The following is a 21,570-nucleotide window of genomic DNA, read 5'->3' as shown; positions in this document are numbered from 1 at the left end:
TAATCAGGGTTAGATCTGAGAAGAGACTTAGGCATGAGGAAGTAGGTAAGAAATATCATGATGTGAAACAATAAGCTAAGGAGGACGAATCAGCCAGAAAACATGACAAGTTTTGCTTTTGTAGGATCAGGTGAAGTTTTTCTGAAAATTAGAGAATTTATAGCAGAGTGGAAAATGGGTTGGAAGGAGTTATTATTATTATTATTATTATTATTTTATTTAGTCAGTGGAAAGTTTAAATCCATAAAGTGGCGTGACATTGTGAAACAACAAAAACTGTAATTAATATTCTCCATCGCACTGGACTCTCCGTAAGGATTTAACTGGATTTAACTCAATCGATTGAGTTCTACAAATGACCTGTGGGGGGCAGCAATACGCCTTTACTGCGTCTAGTCTGCCGCAAATTTTACCAGAAGAAGAAGAAGAACACAACGCCATTTTTTGAACAGATGCTCTGGGAGGTGTGCACAACTCGCTTTCTGTCTGTACAAAGTGTACTTTAGACAGCGTTTTCCAAAATGCATAGTCCAAGCATGGCTAACCGAAATGTACAGCAAGCGAGCATGCAAAGCAGCAATTCTCCGCAACCAGCGAAACACGGTACCGACTCTCCGACGACGGAGCAGACAGCCCCGAACAAAGACAGCCCGGCGCCGCCGCCGCAGCAGTCCACAGCGGCTGAACGACCCGAAGGAGCCGGGGAGGGAAGCGGAGAAGGCCCCGCAGAAATGACGCTAGATATCACAAGCTTTCGGAAGCCCGGTGAGAAGACGTTCACCCAGCGCTCTCGTCTTTTTGTCGGCAACCTCCCGATGGATATACCGGAGGAGGAGCTCAAAAACATGTTCGCTAAATACGGGAAAATTAACGAGGTGTTCATCAACCGGGACCGGGGCTTCGGCTTCATTCGCCTGGTATGTTCACGTTTCTGCTTTTTGGCTTTGACTGTGGTGTTGTAACAAAGTAACGCTAAGGTTGTGTTTTCGTTTAAACTACCTTCACGTAACTAAATGTGTAAAGTCGGTGTGTGGACCGAAATATCGTTGCTAACGTTAGCGTTATCTGACGTTAGCTGCTGTGTTAACATCAGCACCAGCGCTCTTCATCAACGACGCTGAAGTTAGCCTCTGATTCGGGGTTAATGGGAACATAAATAATGACATTTAGCAGCTGATTCTCCGTTTTTTCAACACGTACACTTGCAAAAGCATTTGTGAAACCTTTATTTTCGTTATGAAAGCACAAAAAAGAGGCAATTTCACTGATATTTTCCATCCAGACCACAGACCAGGTCCAGATCAAAACCACTATACTTAGACTTGTCAGTCTGGTCTAGATTAACAAGGAGATTACAGAGACTCAATCAAACACACTTATATTTGTGAAACCTTTATTCTACTTGTCAAAACTGAAAAAACCTGGTCTAAGCTCTCCTTGGTAATCTAGTCCAGATTTGACAAGTCTAAGTGTAATGAGCTTTGATCTGGACCTGGTCAAATGTGAGAAATATTACCCTTTTTTCATTTTTCATAAGAAAAATAATGGTTTCACAAATCTGAAACTGTATTTAAACGGAATTAAGGCTTTTGCTACGATGTTTAACACTTTTTCATAACTGTAAGTGATGGAAAAAATGGAGAATCAGTTGCTAAATATTTCTATTTATTAGGGCTGAACGATTTTTAAAAAATATTCAGTGCACTGATGTCATTTCATACAATGAACTTTATTGTTAAACTTAAAAATGTCCATTACATCTGTGTCACAAGTGTTTGATAACCACATTTGAGGGATCATTGCAAAAATTGACTAAGAATAAAATGACAAAGAAATTCCTCCTTAATGATCATATAGTCACATATTCTGTTGCCTTGCATTAGTTTTTGAGGTAGGAAGTGATGCATGCCTCGTATTAAAGTTATGGCCATCACTATGGTACATGATGTTCAGGATTTTAGACAATGATATATTTCTTATTAATAACCACCCTGTCCCTCACCAATGACCAACATGAGGTTCATTCTGAAGATGTTACAGTTCAGAGCCAGTCGTAAGGTTAACTTACAAACTATTTTGACAAGTTCTTTGCTTAAAACAGTGTTTGAGAAAAGCATTATGTTTTGATGACAGCTTCATTCAATTCTTGTTGCTCCTCTCTTCTGTGACATTACATTGCAATGTAGCCGGTAGCTTCTACATATAGCAGATAAAACTTCAACATAATAATAGTCATTAGTTATCCCAGACAATAAAATGGTGTTAGGTTTTATACACAGGAGCAAATGCTGTACTGTTAAACCACTTGGAGAATTAAGTGAATATCACATTGTTTCTACAGAAAATATTTATATACAAGAAAATAATCGTCAGGAAGATCAACAGTAATCATCAGTTGCAGCACTACATTCTGTTGTACAGCCCTACTAAATCTGTGCCTCTCTGGTGTTTCATTATCCTTTCCCTGTTTATCTCGTCTTCCAGGAAACACGGGTGCTGGCAGAAATCGCTAAGGCTGAGCTAGATGGGACTGTCTTGAATAATCGACCAATCAGGGTCCGCTTCGCGACACATGGTTCTGCACTCACAGTGCGCAACCTGTTGCCTGTAGTAACAAACGAGCTGCTGGAACAGGTAGAGTGGACAAGAGTGTTAAAATCACATTTTGATAAAATCTCAGAGCACAAATTCAACAAGAAAAGGACATTTTACTTCCATATTTGCTAATTCATTAAATTGTTGATTTCTGCGCAGTGATATTGAATCTGTGAACCTTCCACCTCCAGGCGTTTTCACAGTTTGGGCCAGTGGAGCGGGCTATTGTTGTGACAGATGATCGCGGTCGTCCCACTGGGAGAGGCATTGTGGAGTTTGCAAACAAAGCAGCTGCTCGTAAAGCCCTGGAGCGCTGCACTGAGGGAGCACTGCTGCTAACTAAGTGAGTTGCTTCAAGTTATGTGTTTTTTTTGTACAAAATGATGACTCAGTAACTACCTTTTTTAAAGTTGCTACTGAAACCATTAGTGCTTCAGGTTTTTGGTGTGGCGATGTCCCAAATTTATACTCTCAGCTGATATTAAAGGAATATTTCTTCCCAAAATGAAGGTTCAGTCTGTGTACTCATCCCACATCAGTCGAATGCCCAACTTACCTGGTTTAGCTAAAGCTCACTAATACACACATTGTGTTTGTTAATTAGTTATGAGGGTACCATACTATTTCTCCGGGACCAGTAACTTAGCAGAGTCTCCGCTGGTGGTCTGTCAACTGGTCCTGGACAAGAAATCTTCTTATCTGACCAATCAATCCATCAGTCCTCTCATCATAACTCCCAGAAAGAAAGCAAATAGGTCTATATTTAAGAACAGACAGTGGGCATGGTTTTTCAAGATACCGTATTCACCAATCAGTGTATCAGTCAGTCTGTTCTAAAACAATCACTGATCATTACTGTCTAGTAACATCACAGGGTGTTTTGACTTTGACTGTTCTCCCTCTCCACAGCACACCTTGTCCAGCCATCGTCGAGCCCTCAGAGCACTTTGATGACGAAGACGGGTTGCCTGAAAAATTGATGCCGAAGCCTCCAAAGTACCTTAAGTAAGTAAACGGTTGGTGCTTATCTAACTGTAAGGCAGGCCGCCTTTTTATTACTGACCGCCACCTTTGTTGAAAATTCTGGTATGTGATGTTGACAGAATGAAAAAGGTGGAAGTCAACTGAGAGGGCAGCGCAGCACCCGGACAGTCTACAGCACACACACACTAGAGTTATCTCTTGTAATTCATCTTCAAAAAATGCAGCGTTTTCAAGCATGTTTTGATTTAATGACGAGATAATTACCTTTGCAAGATGAACGTGAGGTATACTGTGAACTTTCCATGCCGTCACTCAGAGACTAACTCAGCAGCGAACTCCGGCAGTAACAAATGAGACCTACTGACCAACACACACTACAGCATAAAACAACTTAAACCGACTCCGAGGTGAAGAAAATGTCTCGGTGCTCAGTTTGTTTCACCTCAAATACCCTGCACCTGCTCAGCGTGTTAGACAACAATGACTTTCCCCGGAGCTGACAGTGCAGCAGAGAGGCTGCTCTCCACTGCAGGAGACATGACGTTAATAAAAACACAGCGGAGCACTCCACCTCCCCCTCAGTTTGTTATTCTCACACAGGCAAGAGACCGTAAGATGCTTTCAAATTAATTAATGCAGTTAACTTTTTAAATTAAAAAGGCTGCGGACCGTTTATCTTATCTGCCAGTTCTGTTTCATATTGTATTTCATTGGACTAAGGACAGCAGTGGATGGTTTGGCACACAGTATACTGGAGCAAGAGACTGAAAATAGCGCCCCTTTTCTCAAAAAATCCAGGGAAAACCCTGACAGAGATGTTACACAAAACTGTGCTCGTTTTTATTAATTTAACATTTTGAACTCCACTACTGCTCATTCTCATTCTTCTGGTGCAGGGTGTCTTGTTTACATTTTTCAAATCACAGGAATTGTAGTTTATGTTTGTATTTTTTTTTTCCCCTCCCAGGGAAAGAGAGCAGCCACCACGTTTTGCCCAGCCGGGGACGTTTGAGTTTGAATACTCGTCCCGATGGAAAGCTCTGGATGAGATGGAGAAACAGCAGAGAGAGCAGGTGGACAGGAACATTAAAGAGGCCAAAGAGAAACTAGAGGCTGAGCTGGAGTCAGCTAAACACGAACATCAGCTAATGTTAATGAGACAAGGTAGGTCCTGTGACCTTTAGTGTCCTTTAGGTTGGTATTTTACTACCAACCTCTGTGTGTGTGCTTTGTGTCTTTTTGCTCAGGTCATGACTCCCAATAATGCTTCTCTATTTAGGGTTTGAAGTGGTTGTACTGCAGCTGTGTGTGGCATAGAGATTGATTTAAATTGTAGTTTAATATAGGATGTAACCTGCTGATTGTCATAATGCCACTGAAAATATTGATGTTTTGCATAATGAGGCAGTGTTGTGCCTTCATTTTATACCCAGAGTAATCACCTTTACCTTATCTTATTTGATTTGTGTTAGGGAGTGATGTTGCACTGCATCTAAGTTGCTATGTCACAAAATACAAACATGTCAAGCATAACTAAATCAATCTATTCTATGTTGTCTTCACTGTCAAACACTGACACCAAACACGTAATGGAAAAAAACATGATCACAGTCCTCACAGTCTGCATGTAGTCCAGCATGTAGTTGTATTTTGAGGAGATGCACATCAGCCACTGTCAGACCCTCTATGTAGTGGGATGGATTGACTGACTGAGATTGATTGGGCGGGAAGGGAATCAATTATGCCCCCTGAACTGGAAAGGTTATTATGTAAAATGAATTGAGGAAGCAGTGAGTTTGCATCAACAGAAAAAAGTAGCATTAGCATATTAACACAGCGAATGAGAGTAGACAGTAAACATGGAGCTCATATTAAAATAAGCTCATATATACTTACCTGGTTGACTCTTAAGTTGAAATAATATAAGATCCTGTCTATTTGTTTCCACTAAAGTTGGTTTTGGTGGGTTACTTAAATATGATACATTATAATATTATATATTTTATAATAATATATACAAATCATACATTCTGCATCTGCATAGCCGTGGGTGTCTGCATGACCTAAAATCTATGGTCAACAAAGCCTTGTGAACACAGACACCCAGTGTACCAGTGACATATAAACTGAACTGTGTGTGTCTGCTACCACGTCCGTTTCTGTTATGTGTATCTGGTTTCATATAGGACATGCTGCTATAAGTCCTGCATGTTTGCTTTTTATTTTGTTCCTCACAATTACTGCGCACACAATTAGTCATCCTTATTTATCCAGACTGCCTTCTTCCAGTCATTCTTACCTTTGTTCTCTTCCTTCCTTCTTCCAGATCTAATGAGGCGTCAGGAGGAGTTGAGGAGACTGGAGGAGCTTCGGAACCAGGAGCTGCAGAGGCGAAAGCAGATAGAGATGAGGTGTGTTTCTTGTCGTGACACATTACAAAAAAAATCACTAACAGATGTGTGATCACCATGTTTATTTGGCTTTGTTCCCTGCTTTTGTTTTCCTTTCAAGCTGAACAGGCCTTGTAGTAGTTACTGATTTTATTTGCTTACGTCTCTCTCAACTCTCTTCCTGCAGGCATGAGGAGGAGAGAAGACGACGAGAGGAGGAAATGATGAGACACAGAGAACAGGAGGACCTGAGACGCCAACCGGAAGGCTTCAAACAAAACTTCCTGGACAATGTGAGTACAACTGGAATATGAACATGCAGTCAAACACACTAAAGCTTGTCCAGTTACATTTCAACTTTTGATACATGTACATACAATCAAGAATCACACCAATCAAAGATTTAACCAAAAAGGTTGGTGGGTTAATATTTATTCTTCTACAAATACATACACAACCTTTCTCTCTACTTTGGACATCTCCTTAACACACGCAGTTCTTTTTCATTCATACATGCAAATCAAAAGAAAGTACAAGTACATGATGTAGTATTTTAATAATATTTGCTTTCCTGTACCAAAAAAGTAAATGTGTATCATACCACAACAGCTTATATAACATATATATGGTAACTGTAGCTTCTGCAGGCTACTACATCATACTCAGGTGTTGGTCTTAGCAGATTGGTACTACAGGAGTTGCAGATATTTATTTTTTTCTGTCAGTGTAGAGATTTCAGTCTTACTGGTAAACCAGGAGAGTCTTGTTCATATGAGGTCATTTACAACTGAATTATTTAGCAACATGGATTAAATTCATATCTTTTTCATTTGATTTGTTTGTGTTGCCTGTGTTTGAGCAGCACCTGACTGAATTATACTGCCGTGCAGGGGATTTCTGATTTCCTCATAGTTTTATTGCAGCTTTCAACCATTTCTAGAGACTTTTTCATATTTCTGGTTATTTGGAATTCCTGTATTTTAAATAGTTAGGTCTGGATCGCTGTTTTGATTCAAACTACACATGGGATAGGACAGACATCCTCACTACAGGTATCTCATTGGTTCAGTTGTAAAGTGTATTTTCTATAAATGTATTATTAGTGTTAGTTACTTTAAGTGTAATTTAAAGACTAAATTAATCTTAAGAACAACACTTTTTACGCTTTCTTCAATAGAGCTTTTTTTCTTTCAAAGTATTTCCAAACTGCATGCTCATTAAAAGCTTTAAAACAGCAGTATTCATTGCAGGGCTATTATAGTGGTTTACATTATATTGTTCAGGTGTTGCTTTTGTGCCCACCCCTTGAACAAATAAAAATAATAACTGTAAGGAACATTTTAGGAACATGGTGCGGGACCTAAAAGTTTCTTCATCTCTGGCCTATAGCTGTATAAATACTTTTCAGGTTGTGATGTCACAGTGCATCTTTTTATAAAGGCGTTTTAGTTGTTTTCTGTAAGTTTGAGGGATCATTGTTTAATCTATAGCTCTCCTTGAGCCGTGAACAAAAATCTCAGATCTGGCGGTTTGGATTATTGCACTACCAGGTGTATCTGTGAATTATCGTAAGAAATAGACAGGAATTTAAAAGACGAGTACATGGTTGGATTTGTGAGAGGCAGTCTGTCCAGCAGATAATTGTACAATAAAAGGAAGAGAATGAATGGAGCTTGAATGTTTCGCTGTCCTATTGAAAATACATAGTGATAAACTTTTCATGTCAAACTTATGATTGTGATAGCATAAAAGATTCTTTCATGGTGTAGTGCTTTAACAGCAAAGCAGGTTAGTTTTTTTAAAAAAAAGATGGTGTTTGCCACTTTTAATTAATTTAAGTGTGTATTTGCAGCGATAACAGAGCGATTATTTAATCTATAGAGTGTGAAGGATTTTATTTTGTTCAAAAACAAAGTGTGTGAGTGTCTGTTGGTGCGACATGCTGTTGATTTCTCTGTTATAACTTTTCTCTTCAAATCCTTTGCTCTGTTTAGAGGTCCTGTTGGAGCCTGCATCTTTACATACATATAACACATGCACACATGTATTAGAACCATCCTTCAAATCCACACCGACTCTGACTCCTATTATTACCACCAACTGTCTTTCCAGTACCAACTGTCTTTCCAGTACCAAAGAAGTTGGAAAAAACTGTCTTTACTTATTTTACTAACATCAAATAACATAAGCTTTATCAATGAGCACATACTGCAGTTTTAGGATACATTTATATTCATGTTTTAAACAGAGGAGGTTATATGTGTGTTGTGTGTCTCTTACAGTTGGTCTGGATTGATACATTTGTAGATAAACACATTTGTTCATGAGTACAAGTAATACTTGTACTTTTACAGTGACTGCATACTTTGAACTCCACATTCGCTTCCTTTGTTGTCTTGACAGGTATTTGTAGACCACCTCAGTATAATAACAAGAAAGTGTGTGTTTCCCTTCATGTTACACATACATGTTTTACATTTAAATGCTAACTTGCCATGTCTGGTCTTATTTTAGTGCATACTTCTATCTATTAGAGTTTTGGGATTATTGTTAAAGACTGATATCACCCAGAATATAAATCCTGCCTTTGCTGCCATTTGAAGCTTTCACAGATAATAGTGCAGCAGTTATATAAGGTTTCATCACACTTGAAAAACATTTGCTTTGTTGCAGCATCATTACTACTTTTCCTATCATAATTGCAACATATTGACCATTTAACAGGTAAGTATGGAAATAATACAAATATTGAGATTCACAGTATTTTCAATAATTTGAGACGTGGGAGACATATTCTCTAATTGTTGTATATTTTGGCACACCAAACTCATCCTGCATACCATGCCATTGATTCAAAATAAACACAATAGAAACATTTTGAAGGAAAGGTTGTAACAGTGCACAAATCAAGCCTTTTCTTATCGACTAACAGCTGCATCAGCGTTACTATATATGATCAGATTGGTCATCTTTATTTATTCTCACTTTTATATTTTGTTTATACATTTTTCATACAATTTATAGTTTTAGGTTATTTATGTCCAACTGGTTTCACTGAGTTGGATTAAGCATTGTGTGGATGAGTTTGTTTTAATATTCAGTTCAGTTCTAAAGCAGACTCAATCCAGGTCAGTGAAATCTATGATTGTTGAATTTTATTATGTGTGTGTATGTATATGAAAGGCGAGAGAGAGGGTTGTATGTTAGTGTAGATATGATTCGGTATCTGTGTGTGAATGAAATGTATCCCTAATGTGTTATTGTGGGAGGATGTGGAAAAATGTATGAATGAATGAATAGATCATATTTTTGTCAGGACCCTGACACACCAAGCTGACAGTCAGACAGGCTTCATTCAGCAGGTGCATTGTTTCTGGCACCATTAAGTATAGCTGGCCCTTAGCAGCTTTATGACCAATAGAGCCATGTCGTTTTTTATTTGACCCTCACCTTTTCTTCTTCCTCAAACAAAGACCCCCTTGAGTTTACAGCTGCAGTCTTTATGATGTGTTCAAGTGCACTTTGTAATGTAAGACATGAGTTGACCTATCGGTCATCTCTGTCGACACTGATTTCTAGCTTAGCTCGGTGTGTCAGGACTCTGTGTGAATGAGTGAATGTAGTAATTAAGATTATGACATAACTTATAATTTGGGTTGGGTCAAAATAAATGCTTTAAACTCAAACAGGATTTAAAAAGTGTAAGTAAAATCACCTGAAGCCCATTTTGTGTGACTTATTTGTTAAGATTTATTTGCACATTTCCAGGTGATTTGATTTGATGTAGGCAAATAAGATTTGCCCTTTGATTGCAATAAGCCTGTCTGTGAGCAGTTAATCTACAGACCAGCAGATGGATGGAAAAAAATTGCTGCTTTGCCAAAATTTGAATAGAGGAAAACACGCCTAAAGTTAATCTTTTCCATCAGTGATTAAAAAAAAAAAAAAAAAAGAAAGAAATACATTTCACTAACAGCCATGGTGATTTACTTGGCTGTCAACAATTTTGTCTAGTAAATGAATACTCTAACTGTGTGAGTGTTGTACAGTAGTCTATCCGCTGAAGATTTGTACTTAAGCAGAGTTTTGATCTGAAGGCTCTTCTTCACTTCTTCCAGAGAGAACAGGAAATGAGAGTGGGTGAGCTGGGCCCTCGTGGAGCCATTAATATGGGAGGTACGGGCATGATTGTGTAAGGACTGGTTGATACAACAACCAGATCAAGTGACCATAATAAGTGAATTATAAGTGCCTCAATGTGACTCATCTTTATTTGTCTTGCATCCCAAGTGGCTCCTTTTCAACAAGATGTATCAGCAGTGTTTAGAATACGTAACATAATTCTTATTTCACACCCTTTTTGATGTGATGTGGAGTCCCTTGGGATGCAATGCGAAGGAGAAGAAAACATAATATTCCACATGACAACATAATGTCTGCACTAACAGAATATACAGTGTGCTTAATGGGGTCTGTGTGTTGGGGTGGGGTTTCATAGTTTGAGAAATATTTGGTCCCTGAGCTCTCATCCTCAGTTATATGCAGATCTCAAATTAGTTTCAATAATGCAGCACGTTTCCTTTTAGGAGCCAATGAGGAAGGTGTTGAAATTGTACTCATAATTACAATATTTATTGTGGCCTTGGCTCTTAGCTTTACAGAACCTTTTCAGGAATGTAATTTAAAGGTCTGTAGTACTCATTTAGTGCTCTTTAGCAATTTGGTAAATGTGACAGGGAATGATAATTAGACAAACATCTGTTTACTGTTATCAGAAATGAAAACAATGTGTTCCACACAGTAAATGCTGGTTTGCTAAGTGCAGGATGAGGGGCCAGGGACTAAAGTTAAAGTCTGATGTTAGAAATTGGACAGATTGTTTATGAGGTTCATGGTGGCTCTTCACCAAAGATTATAACCCAGAATTGCACATCACCTCGATAGATAAACCAAGGAACTATATTGTCTTTGTTTTAAATTGATGACCATATTTCATCTTGGCTTTTTCTTTTTGACTGTTCTATTATGTGACGTGTGGGTGTGTGTGTGTGTATTTGCATGTCGATATGATACTCCAAGTAGATGAATATACATGATCAAAAAAGTAATTTAATAAAATGTAGCTCTTAACTATTTGTTAAATATTACAGTAGATTGAAATACAAGTAGTGTGATGTGATCTTAAAGGAATAGCGCTTTTTCGCTTTCTCGCTGAGAGTTAGATGAGAAGATTGATGCCAAACTCATGTCTTTACAGTAAATAAAAGGCAGTCACTTAGCTTAGCATAAAGACTGGAAACAACTAGTGTGTCTTCTTCCAAAGGTAACAATATGTGCCTACCAGCACGTCTAAAGCTTGGTAATTTACATGTTATGTATCATTTGTTTAATCTGCACAAAAACAAAGTCTAAAAATGACTTTTTTGGTTCTTAAGTTGTTAATAACACCTTTTGTTGCCTGGCAACCTCATGTTGACCACAAAACTCCAGGAAACAAAATGTCAAATTATTAAGTGTATGCATGTATATGCTTAAGTACTAAGGATCAGCATTGTACTTGGTATAAAATACTGTACCAAATGTCTGAAATGTACGCTGCCCTAACATTGCATGAAATTACATATGAATACATTGCAATGTTTTTTAAAGTTAAATATGTGGCAGTGAATAAATTACTCATTTACAGAGCCTCTAGTACGTCTGTGGCTCCATCGTAACGGGTCATTTAAAAAAAAAAAAATTATCACAAATATTCACTCAGTTGCCAATTTATTAGGTAGACCTTCCTAAAACTAAAGTAGTCTAATTTCAACAGCCTTGCAATAAATCCTAACTTTATGAAGGTGTTGATTAAGCTTTATTGTTATTTTTAAGGCTGTAATCTGTGGTGCTGTTTAACAACTTGATCCCACCGGGTGCGTCTGCGTTGCGTCTGGCTTCGACATGGCCGCCGGAGTTGATGGCGGCAAGCCGCGTCTTTTAAATGACACCACTGCTGCCATGACTGCCCCGGTCCCTGGCTTCCTCTCCAGGTAGAGGGGTGGTTCTCTTCTCTCTGGCCCTGCCAGAGCAAAACGCTTCACTTCTGAAATGCTCCCAGTGGGGTATGACACTGTGGAGGATTGAACAAAACTGCGTTGTAGCCGGAATCAAGGCGTAATGGTATTGTGTTATACTGGACGGTGTGAGATCTTTTGCCTCACTTGTTCATGCTACATGCAGTTTACATCAGTCATCATTGCATTAGACCTGGAGGTTGTAGTGCGTAATGTCTCATGTGGAACACTTGTTAACAGTGTTACACCTCAATCAAATTAATCATATTTCTCCAAAGATTTCTACAATAGTGGAATAATTGTGTTTCTTGGGTTTGTGATGGATTAGACTGGAACCTGTGATGTCTGATAGTTTCTTGATATGGTTCAGTGTTTTCTAACAACTCCATACTCTCTGGTGATGTGCAATTCAAGGTTTTATTAGTAAAAATATGTGGACATTGCCGCTTGGCGTCAAAGTGAGAACCTCTTGTTCTGTTAATCATACAATCTGTTGTCTGTCTCTTCTCTCTCTAAATGCAACCTTTCATATTTCTACTGTAACATATTACAGCGCTTGTTAATTATTGTATTAACGTTGGTTTTTGGTTGTGTACGGTATATCATATCTATCCAAAAGAACCAACAGCACTGCGACGTTGGTTTGTGGAGTTGAATTTCAAACTGATAAGCTGAGTGTACAGATTAGGTGCTTTTTAAATAAGCAATGTTTATTTGTAGTCCTCTTCACATGACTGATAATAACTTTTAGGGATGCACCAATTTGACTTTTTCTCTCCCAATACCTAAACTTGAAATATCTCCTCATACTGAGTATCCATACAGGGCTACGTCACTGCATGGAGCTCACTGGAATTCTTTAATTAACATGAGGCTACAGCTGTAACACATTATTTCTTAACTGCAGGTGGAGACGTTTATACACCACCATTTTATGGCTTGTGCATATTTTAATTATATTTTTCTAGATGCTTCATTAAATGACATTGTTATAATGCATTAACAGTGTACCTCTAGGGACTGCAATGTCAGTTTGTCGGTTGGTCCGTCACTCTGGTCCAAACCGAAACAACTATTGAATGAATTTCTGTGACATTTGGTACGTACATTCATGCCCCACTCAAAATTAATTATTATCACTTTGGTGACGATGGCGCTTTGCATCTAGAGTCATCATCAGGTCAAAATTTTAAATTGTCCAATACTTTGGTTTAGGACCAAATACTTGCAAAACTAACGACATTCCCATCAGCCTCAACTGTACTTTGTGTTAAGTTCTAATTAGCAAATATTAGCGTGCTAACAAGCTAAACTGAGATGGTGAGCATGGTAAATATAATACCTGCTAATATCTGCATGTTAGCATTGTCAGTGTGCACCTGTAAGAATGCTGGTATTAGCATTTAGCTCAAATCAGCACTGTGCCTAAATACAGCCTCACACAACCGCTAGTACTTGTTCTGACCTCAGAAGTCGTATGTGTCTTGTTACTTTACATTGACCTGATGATAAACAAATTTAATAGACAAATTAATGTGTTCAACTTGCCTAATAGATATAACACATAGTTCAGTAGAATTACTGGTGTTGCATGTTTTCTTAAATTGTCTCCTTTGTTAAACATGTAAATTAAAACCAACTTTACTACATCCATGCGATTTTTACCAAAGACCTCCAGACAAAACACATCAATACATACATTACATCAATTTACATCAAAATTAGGTTACCACAGAAAATAAAACAAATACATTTAATGTGGATCAGTTATTTCTGGCAGATACACGATCTGGTGCATCCCTAATCATTTTAGCTGTTGACTAAAAGCCAACGTTAACTTTTATTTTTAAGTCAATGAGAATACTTCCTAGCATTCAGTTCTAACTGGGCATGGGGAATATAACATTGAACCACCAAATGACCAACCGTTGCTCCGTTGTTTTGCGTGTAGACGGCTATAACCAGGCCTCTGCGGGGCCCAGTGGTAACCAGGGTCAAATGATGGGCATGAGTGGAAGGGGAGGAGCCATTGGCCCAGAGGGAACTGCAAACATGGGCTCACCATTGATGTCTGAGAATGGAGCCATGGTAATGTATCTGGGAAAAATAAATGAAGCTTACCTCTCAATTAGTACATCTTTGACATCAAAGCCGTTGTTTGTAGAATATATTAGGAATACAGTACCTTTTTAAAAAAAAAAAAAAAAAAAAGACTGAAAGTTTTTAAAAAGTAAGTTATTTGACTTCTAAGGAATTTGAATTAAGTTAGTGCTTGAATTTGACCATTGGTTTACCCTTAGAAGCTTTATATGAAGCAACAGCAAAAAATACAATATTTTGAAAAAGTCTATATATCTTTTTGGACTTGAAATTTGATCATAAAACTGTAGACTTAACTAATAGTCTCATTTCTCTCTCTCCCTTTGTCTACTCGGTTCACTTCTCTCCTTTACTCTCTTGGATGGCGACACTCGGATCAAACTAAACCGTCACTGATGAACTTTGAAATCCCATCCTTGAATATCCTGTGATCACGTTCCTGGATACACTGTATTCATGTCTATTCCCCAAACATACTACCATGCCTATAATACAATCTTTATTTCAATCTCACACCATCCACCCTTTTTCTGAAATGCTGACATGATACTGTAGCGAGGCGATAGATACCCACAGGGTGGATCAATGGGGGGCCGACCAGAGGTAGAGTCTCCGAAGCAGCAGCAGCCACCGTTAGGCCCCCAGGTTGGACCAGCCCCAGGATTTGGAAGGGGGAGTCCAGTAGGGGGAGTCTTTGATGGGCCAAATAACAAGCGTCGCAGATACTAACTTCTCTCTGTTCAGAGAGACATAAGAATCTCACTTTACTGCCCCACCCCGATTATTGTTTGTTTCGGTTTTATGTTGACCTTCTTCCCTCCCTGTGGATATGTTTGCTGAAAAAAAAAAGACATTTTTTGGTCAGTTTTGTATTTTTGTTATTTCTATTTTTCCTGTAATGCAAGTTGTCACTGGCAGCATTTATTTTGTGATGGATGAAACTACTGGATGATGCTTTGTATCTACACTTACCTGCAATGTTACATGCAATGTTTTTCACAACATGTTAGTTTCTCTTCTGATTTTAGAATGAAACGGTTTTTGTTTTTTTTCTTGTGTGTTGAACATTGAGTCTGCAAACATGTTTGATAGCATGTCAAGGATGCAAGGATGGCCTTGGTGTTCAGACAACTTGCAGTTGCTATGGCAGCCACAGTCTTGGATACACTGCATTAAGTAGCGCAAGGGGAGTGTTAAATTAAAACAGAAGATAAATTACATTAGGTAGATATGAGTCAAAACAAGATGCTGACCTCAACACTGACAAATAGTTTAACAACACCAAAAGTAAAAAAAAAAAAAAAAAAAATCATTCAGTCATATAATGCTTTAGCTGATAGATTTTTTTTTTCCTTGTTGCATTTGATTATGGTCATCTAACTCTTACCTACTTTGATGTCAAATCATATAAAGAGTGAATGTTTCTGCAGCTTCAGTGCATCCTGTGTTTGATGGTGAAGAGAAATAAAACATTTGTAGTAAGCTGTGTCTTTCTGTGATTTTAAAGAAGTCATTTTGACTATGAAATTGAGAGCAAATAAACTAAATTCAGCTAAATATCTTCCCTCATCCACTCCGTATACTCTACATCTTTTATACTCTCAGGTCTGTTCAGAATTGCGAGATTGGCTCAGTTGTTATTGAACCCTCATTTGTAATTTACCTTACATGGCAGTTAGTTGTCCATCAACACCAGAGAGTAATTGGTTATAGATAATTCTTTTTTAAATAACCCACTAAATTCTATCTGTAATGAAAATGTTGCAACATGTGAATCACTGTAATGTGCTGATATGATAATTCTTATCTCTGATAAGATAATTTATTTATTAGTGATATTATAACCTTTGATATTTTGATAAGAATATAATGATCTTGGAATGACAAGATCGAGTTAATTTAACAAAGCCTTAAAGCTCCTGAAAATTTGGTTTCAAAACTAAATATTATTTATTATTTATTATTAAGATGTAAGACAGTCTAGCAACACTGGCTAACAAGCCAACAATAAAAATATTACTGAACGGTGCATGGAAGTACTCAACATTGAATGTTTTTAGTAGAGTCCTTCCCACTTCAAACCAGTGACAATAGCACAGACTAAACCACGCATGCAGAAATCTCTCATGTGAAACAATGAAAATTGCCCTAAATTTGTCAGAAAATGATATGTTCATGTAGGAGCCCATCACTCAAAGCATGAAGATGATTTAGAAAATAAGTTTTCAGGGCCTTAAAACCCAAATCTGTGTGACATTTGGCATCTATTACTGAATGATCCACCTGCGATTGGCTGGTCATTGGTGCAAGGTGATGTCATGATGGAGTAAGATAGATGGTAGCATCACTACCAAAGACCAGCTGATAGGAGATGGTCAGTTTAATACCCCACAATTCACCAGTAGATGTCAGCAGATACAGATTTAAGTTTGCATATTTTATAAGCCATAAATGTAACAGCTTTAACTGTTTTGTGTAGGACTCAGCACTAAACTAGGTTTAGACAAAAGTGCATGTTAAACCACATTTTGTGAAGAGTGCATGGAGGGTGGGGCAGGTTTGAGCTTTGACAGCTCAAACAATGGTGTGTGTGTGTGTTTATAATAATATAAATTATATTTAATTTGCTTGACAAACTCTGTATATGCCGATGCATTTATCTGTTATAACTTGCATGACTTGTTTATATTATTGTCAGTAGGATATCGCAACCCTTTATTGTAATCTTCCGACCCCAGATGTTGTGGATTTAACGTTTTCTAATGAGGTGGTCATTCTAGGAAAAGACAAAATATCATGCTGAAGAAAATAGACTCTGAACTGTTGTTAAAGTCAATAACAGATTGACTTTGATCAGAGAATAAAAGGTTACTGTTAGGCCTCAGTGAATTTTTTAAAAAACATCTCTAAATGTTTTCTGGTGAACATTACCTTTTGCCAAAAATCTTTGTGTTGAAGACAATGTAGTATCTCCTAGTGTTTGTGTGAGTGTGAGCAATCAAACATCCTTGGTTCTCTCTGTGGTTGACTGTACAAGCTCTTCATTTGACTGGATCTGGGGAATGGTTTACCCTGACCAGGTGTCATGGATGCTAAGGAATAGTTTTATAACAGGTAAATACATTTCTTCGTTTTTTTTGTCTTGTATCATTGCGCCGGTCACACTCATACACACAAAGTAGTTCTGTATATTTCATTTATCATATTTATATATATTGTACCTTTCCCTCAAGTGTTATGTGACAAATATTGGTCTCGTAAATTGGGAAGCAAGGTAATCATTCTTTCTGTGTGGGGAAATGTTGCAAATGCATCGACATAATAACGACATCACCCACTGTAGCTGTTCAACAGGAGTCAGTGGGACTTCTATGGGTCTGTTTTGTAAAGACTTGTCTGTGGTCTTAAATCTGTTGTTGATTGTCATAATGACAATCAACATTATGTCATTATGTCATTATGACAATCAACAACAGATTTAAGACCACAGACTAGAAGTCTTCACAAAACAGACCCATAGAAGTCCCAACTGAACCCAACATGTGACCTCAAGCCTGAGCACATTCTGATCCGATCCTAATATAACCCTGATTTCCCAAAATATTGGTGATGATTAAGATGTGCCACATAAGAGTTGATCCATTCAGAGGTTCTAGACGTATTGACACACAGACTTGAGACCTGACCTGCCCTGATTAGACTGAGTATAATTTGGACCCAGTCCCACTTGGTTCCCAGATCAGACATTGGTTACTCAGAACCAAGTAGACCCGTGAAGACTTCTATTACAGACGAATATAATCCTTGTATATATGCTAGGCGACTTTACAAAACCAGCAATGTGTCAGTTCATCTCTCAGTACTTTCTGACTTCCCTACCTTGTCTCTGACACTCCCAATTTTATTGTTTAATTTATCCTTTAATTTTAGGGCTACTGAAACTACACACAGTTTCAGAAGAGGTTTAAATTTAGATGCTAGATGTTGGTGGGCTACGTGGTTGATAAGGTGATGCAATTATGGATTATAAATGTGCTTTACAAGCCTGTATCCAAGTAAATGACTAACAGGGATAAAAACAGCATGTTGTGCTGAGTGTTAACAATAAACGTGAAGGCAGGATTTAATGATTGTGAGAAGAAATATAGTTGAGTTCTTGTTAGATGAGAGAATAGACCAGCAGTGATTGGAAGGAGATGATCATGTCACAGAGGAAGTTGTGGCTCTTTTAGAAAGTATATATGTAATAAGAAGTGTTACTTGCCAAACATGATGTAAGAAAATGCTCATTTAATCCTGTAGTTTGTGTATCTAATGTAGAGCAAGAGTTGAGTAATTTGTCATGTCTTTGCTTGACAAAAAATATGTTGTTGTTGTTCATAACTGCTCCACTAGTTCCCAGATATGTAGATATTGCAGTAGAGTTGTGAAATTCAGTATCAGATGGGAAGATTTTGATTTAGCATTAATGTTGTTAATATTGTCAGAATTAATAAAATGTTTGACAGTTGATTTGTTACTGCAGATTTTATGGAGAATCATTTTTACTTGTTCTGTCATCTTCTAGTTCATTTGTATTTTGCACAAATATGCCACAGACTGCATAAAATAACACATTGTTTATTAAATGTCATTTTAGTTGTACACTCAATATTACACAAAATTTATTTGAATTTGTTTTCTTTCTCATCTCTTACAGGCCCTGCTTTTGTACTGCCTTCAGTGATGTGACCAAGGAACAGGTAAATCCTAACACACACACCAGTGACTTCGCAGCACACATTCATATTTTTTTCCCAGTTCTTTATTTTTTTAGACTGAGATTACTAAACAACACATTTACATCATAGTAAATGTTGGAGTCAAGGTTGACCACATCTTCAATTTGAAAAGCATAGTGTTTTGTTCAAATATACAGTATATATGTGTATTATATACTTCTTTTCTTAACTTATATAACATTTTAAATGTATCAGTGAAGAGGAGGACTAGGATGAGAGGATCAATTAAATACAGACAAACACACAGGTTAAGTAAAGTAAAATCAATGAGGACAGAGACACATAAACAAGTACAGAAGTTCCAAAACACAGATGAGGAAATAAGCCAATAAAGTGGAGCAGCTATTCAGACACGCTAACCAAAAGCCTGTCTGAATAAAAACGTTTTCAACTGCTTCATAAAGATGTCAGAGTCTAGAGATCGCAGTGATAAGGGGAGGGCATTCCATAGATTGGGTGCAACAACTTGGAAAGCCCGGTGACCTTGGGTTTTATAGCAGGTTGGAGGGACAGCCAGTCATTTTTGTTCAGCAGACCTAAGAGCCTGATTGGGCGTATAAGGGAGGAGGAGGTCAACAATATACTGGAGTGTTCAGTTCATTACACAGGGAGTAGAAACCATTGCTTCATAGAGTTCAATCAAAAAGAAGAAATGAATAAAAATGGTAAAAGGAGTATTAGAGTCTACGCAGAAGGCATTTCAGTTGTGTTTTTCTGTTGACCATCTCACACACATCTGACAGAACAGATCTCTACTTTAATATCTATCTTAATGTCAGTCTTTAATTCTTTGCGCTGTTTTTGTGACATTTTTGATATGAGAAATGACCATAAAATCAGTCATTGTGCGAACTATTAGTTCACAAATAGTATCTGTTTTGCATTTAATTTACAAACATTCAATTTCACTCTGTTCAAAAATACAATGATTTATGTTATTAACTAATAGAGATCCAACATATGTCATTTGATAGATGTGATTCCACAGGTAGGTTTTCAAATGTACATCTACATTAATAAAGATGATTTGTAAAACTACATTGTGTTGATGCCTGATTTTTGACCTACTGTTGTATCATTATTGATGATTCATATTTACTGTTGGTTTTTCATGAGTCACAGTAATTATTGATATCACCCAACTGGCTGCAGGGAGACTTTCCCTCTGTGTGGAAAACACATCTGCACAGAATTGAATGAATGAACTCTTTGTTAAATTCACTCATCACTCCACAAGTTATTACTTTAGGTTTGAGTCGGGCTGAAATATTTATATGCAAACATACTATAAGTAGCATCCTGAGAGATTGTTGAAACAGTGTTTGTTTTGTTTTGTTTTTTGAGTCATGTTTATAGATAAGTTTTGCTTTTCCTATTAAAACTGAGAATATAAATGAGATTGGATGCTGTTACAGCAAAGTATAACCTCAAATATTTAATGTTATTAAATGGGCCGTCTATGTAAGTCATGCACAACAATAATTGCTATGTTTTTGCAAGATCATTTTGTTTTTCACATTTTTCAGTCCATTTGTAGTCAAACAAGAAAATTCCAGAGGACAATTTGAGATGGAGCAACTTTGTGTTTGTTAGCAAACACAAGGCCGAAAGTATTCAGAGCATCAGCCGTAGTGACATTTATTGATCCTACATTTGGATCACTAACCAGTGAAATCTTGGCATGATGACTGAATTTAATCGACAAGTTGTGGCGAGACCAACATCGGGACTATGTCTTTAATACAATAAAAACACAGTGATTGATGTTTTAAGGGTAAAAAAGTGTGTTTGTAGCAGGACGGATGGGAACCAGCGAGGAGGGGTGTGTTGCTTTTCTTTGCCATGCCCAAGGCTGTTCATTATCAACATGAGGGAAGGTAATCATTGAAGTGATCCACTTTTAACGGGGCTGATTGTGACCAATTTGGGGAATGAATACTCAGTGTCTCTGTTCTTCACTTTCTGGCCTCGTTCTTCTTTAGCCCAGTTTATGGCCCACTTCTGTTTTCCAGAAGGACAATCGATTTTGGGGCAATAGTCATTTCTCCTTTTTGAAGATGTGCCAAATTTGTGCACACCATCTAAATTTCCTTCCTTCATGTGGTAAGGTGTTTACTTCTATCCATTATGTTAGTTGCTGTTAATTCGTGTCATTACAACATATTTTGTCTGTTTAATTACAGCTTTGGAACATTAAAATCTGCATTACAAAGCAAAACTAGTGTCTTTATGTAAGGTAAATTGAAGGAACATCACTTTATTTAGGGTTTGTATGTGTCCTACATTACAACCTTATGGCCTAGATTGTAGTCAGTACTATTCATGACTGTTTCCCAGAGACACTGGAATCTAATAATGTGGCTTCAGACTGATGGAGAGCCTGGAGCGACTGCACTGACAGTGAGCATCAGGCTCACACTGTTGACCCATAATCTGATCATGTTTGTCTGTTGGATCTGAACAACTTGTATTAGTTTAGAGTTGGAAAATGTTCCCAGGAATGCTTTGAGTTTGTTCATATTTATTGATTTAACTCTGTGTTTAGTTGTCATTGGCTTTACTTTCTCACTGTTTTGAATCCCACAGACCGCATTACTCTATGTATAAAAATAAGTACATTTTTTTAAGTATTTATGTTTTATTTTTTTATGTAGAGAAGTATAA

General features: G+C 37.5%; 1 protein-coding gene across 3 annotated transcripts; it reads left to right on the top strand.

Moving 5' to 3' along the window:
- Positions 1-413: 413 nt before the first annotated feature.
- Positions 414-19,537, top strand: pspc1 (paraspeckle component 1). Of its 3 annotated transcripts, XM_067582765.1 has the most exons (10): positions 415-917; positions 2,485-2,634; positions 2,787-2,938; positions 3,505-3,600; positions 4,547-4,743; positions 5,906-5,990; positions 6,157-6,262; positions 10,088-10,145; positions 13,977-14,113; positions 14,681-15,607. In XM_067582765.1, the coding sequence occupies exons 1-10, from the start codon at positions 522-524 to the stop codon at positions 14,852-14,854; spliced, it is 1,551 nt and encodes a 516-aa protein (XP_067438866.1). In that variant the 5' UTR covers positions 415-521; the 3' UTR covers positions 14,855-15,607. The 3 variants fall into 3 exon arrangements, 2 of the variants coding, with proteins under 2 accessions (XP_067438867.1, XP_067438866.1); XR_010925865.1 differs by lacking the exon at positions 10,088-10,145 and having other exon boundaries at positions 414-917; positions 14,681-14,821; XM_067582766.1 differs by lacking the exons at positions 10,088-10,145; positions 13,977-14,113; positions 14,681-15,607 and adding an exon at positions 18,825-19,537 and having other exon boundaries at positions 414-917.
- Positions 19,538-21,570: the final 2,033 nt, after the last annotated feature.

This window comes from Thunnus thynnus, chromosome 24 (assembly GCF_963924715.1).
Source record: "Thunnus thynnus chromosome 24, fThuThy2.1, whole genome shotgun sequence".
In the NCBI taxonomy this organism is placed as follows: Eukaryota; Metazoa; Chordata; class Actinopteri; order Scombriformes; family Scombridae; genus Thunnus; species Thunnus thynnus.
The sequence above is the reverse complement of the archived record's forward strand: the minus strand, read 5'-3'. Positions and strand labels throughout refer to the sequence as shown.

Coding starts and splice junctions, on each gene's coding strand:
- pspc1 (XM_067582765.1), top strand. CDS start 522: ATGCATAGTCCAAGCATGGCTAACCGAAATGTACAGCAAGCGAGCATG. Junction 2,635..2,786: donor CAAACGAGCTGCTGGAACAG/GTAGAGTGGACA, acceptor TTCCACCTCCAG/GCGTTTTCACAGTTTGGGCC. Junction 3,601..4,546: donor AAGCCTCCAAAGTACCTTAA/GTAAGTAAACGG, acceptor TTCCCCTCCCAG/GGAAAGAGAGCAGCCACCAC.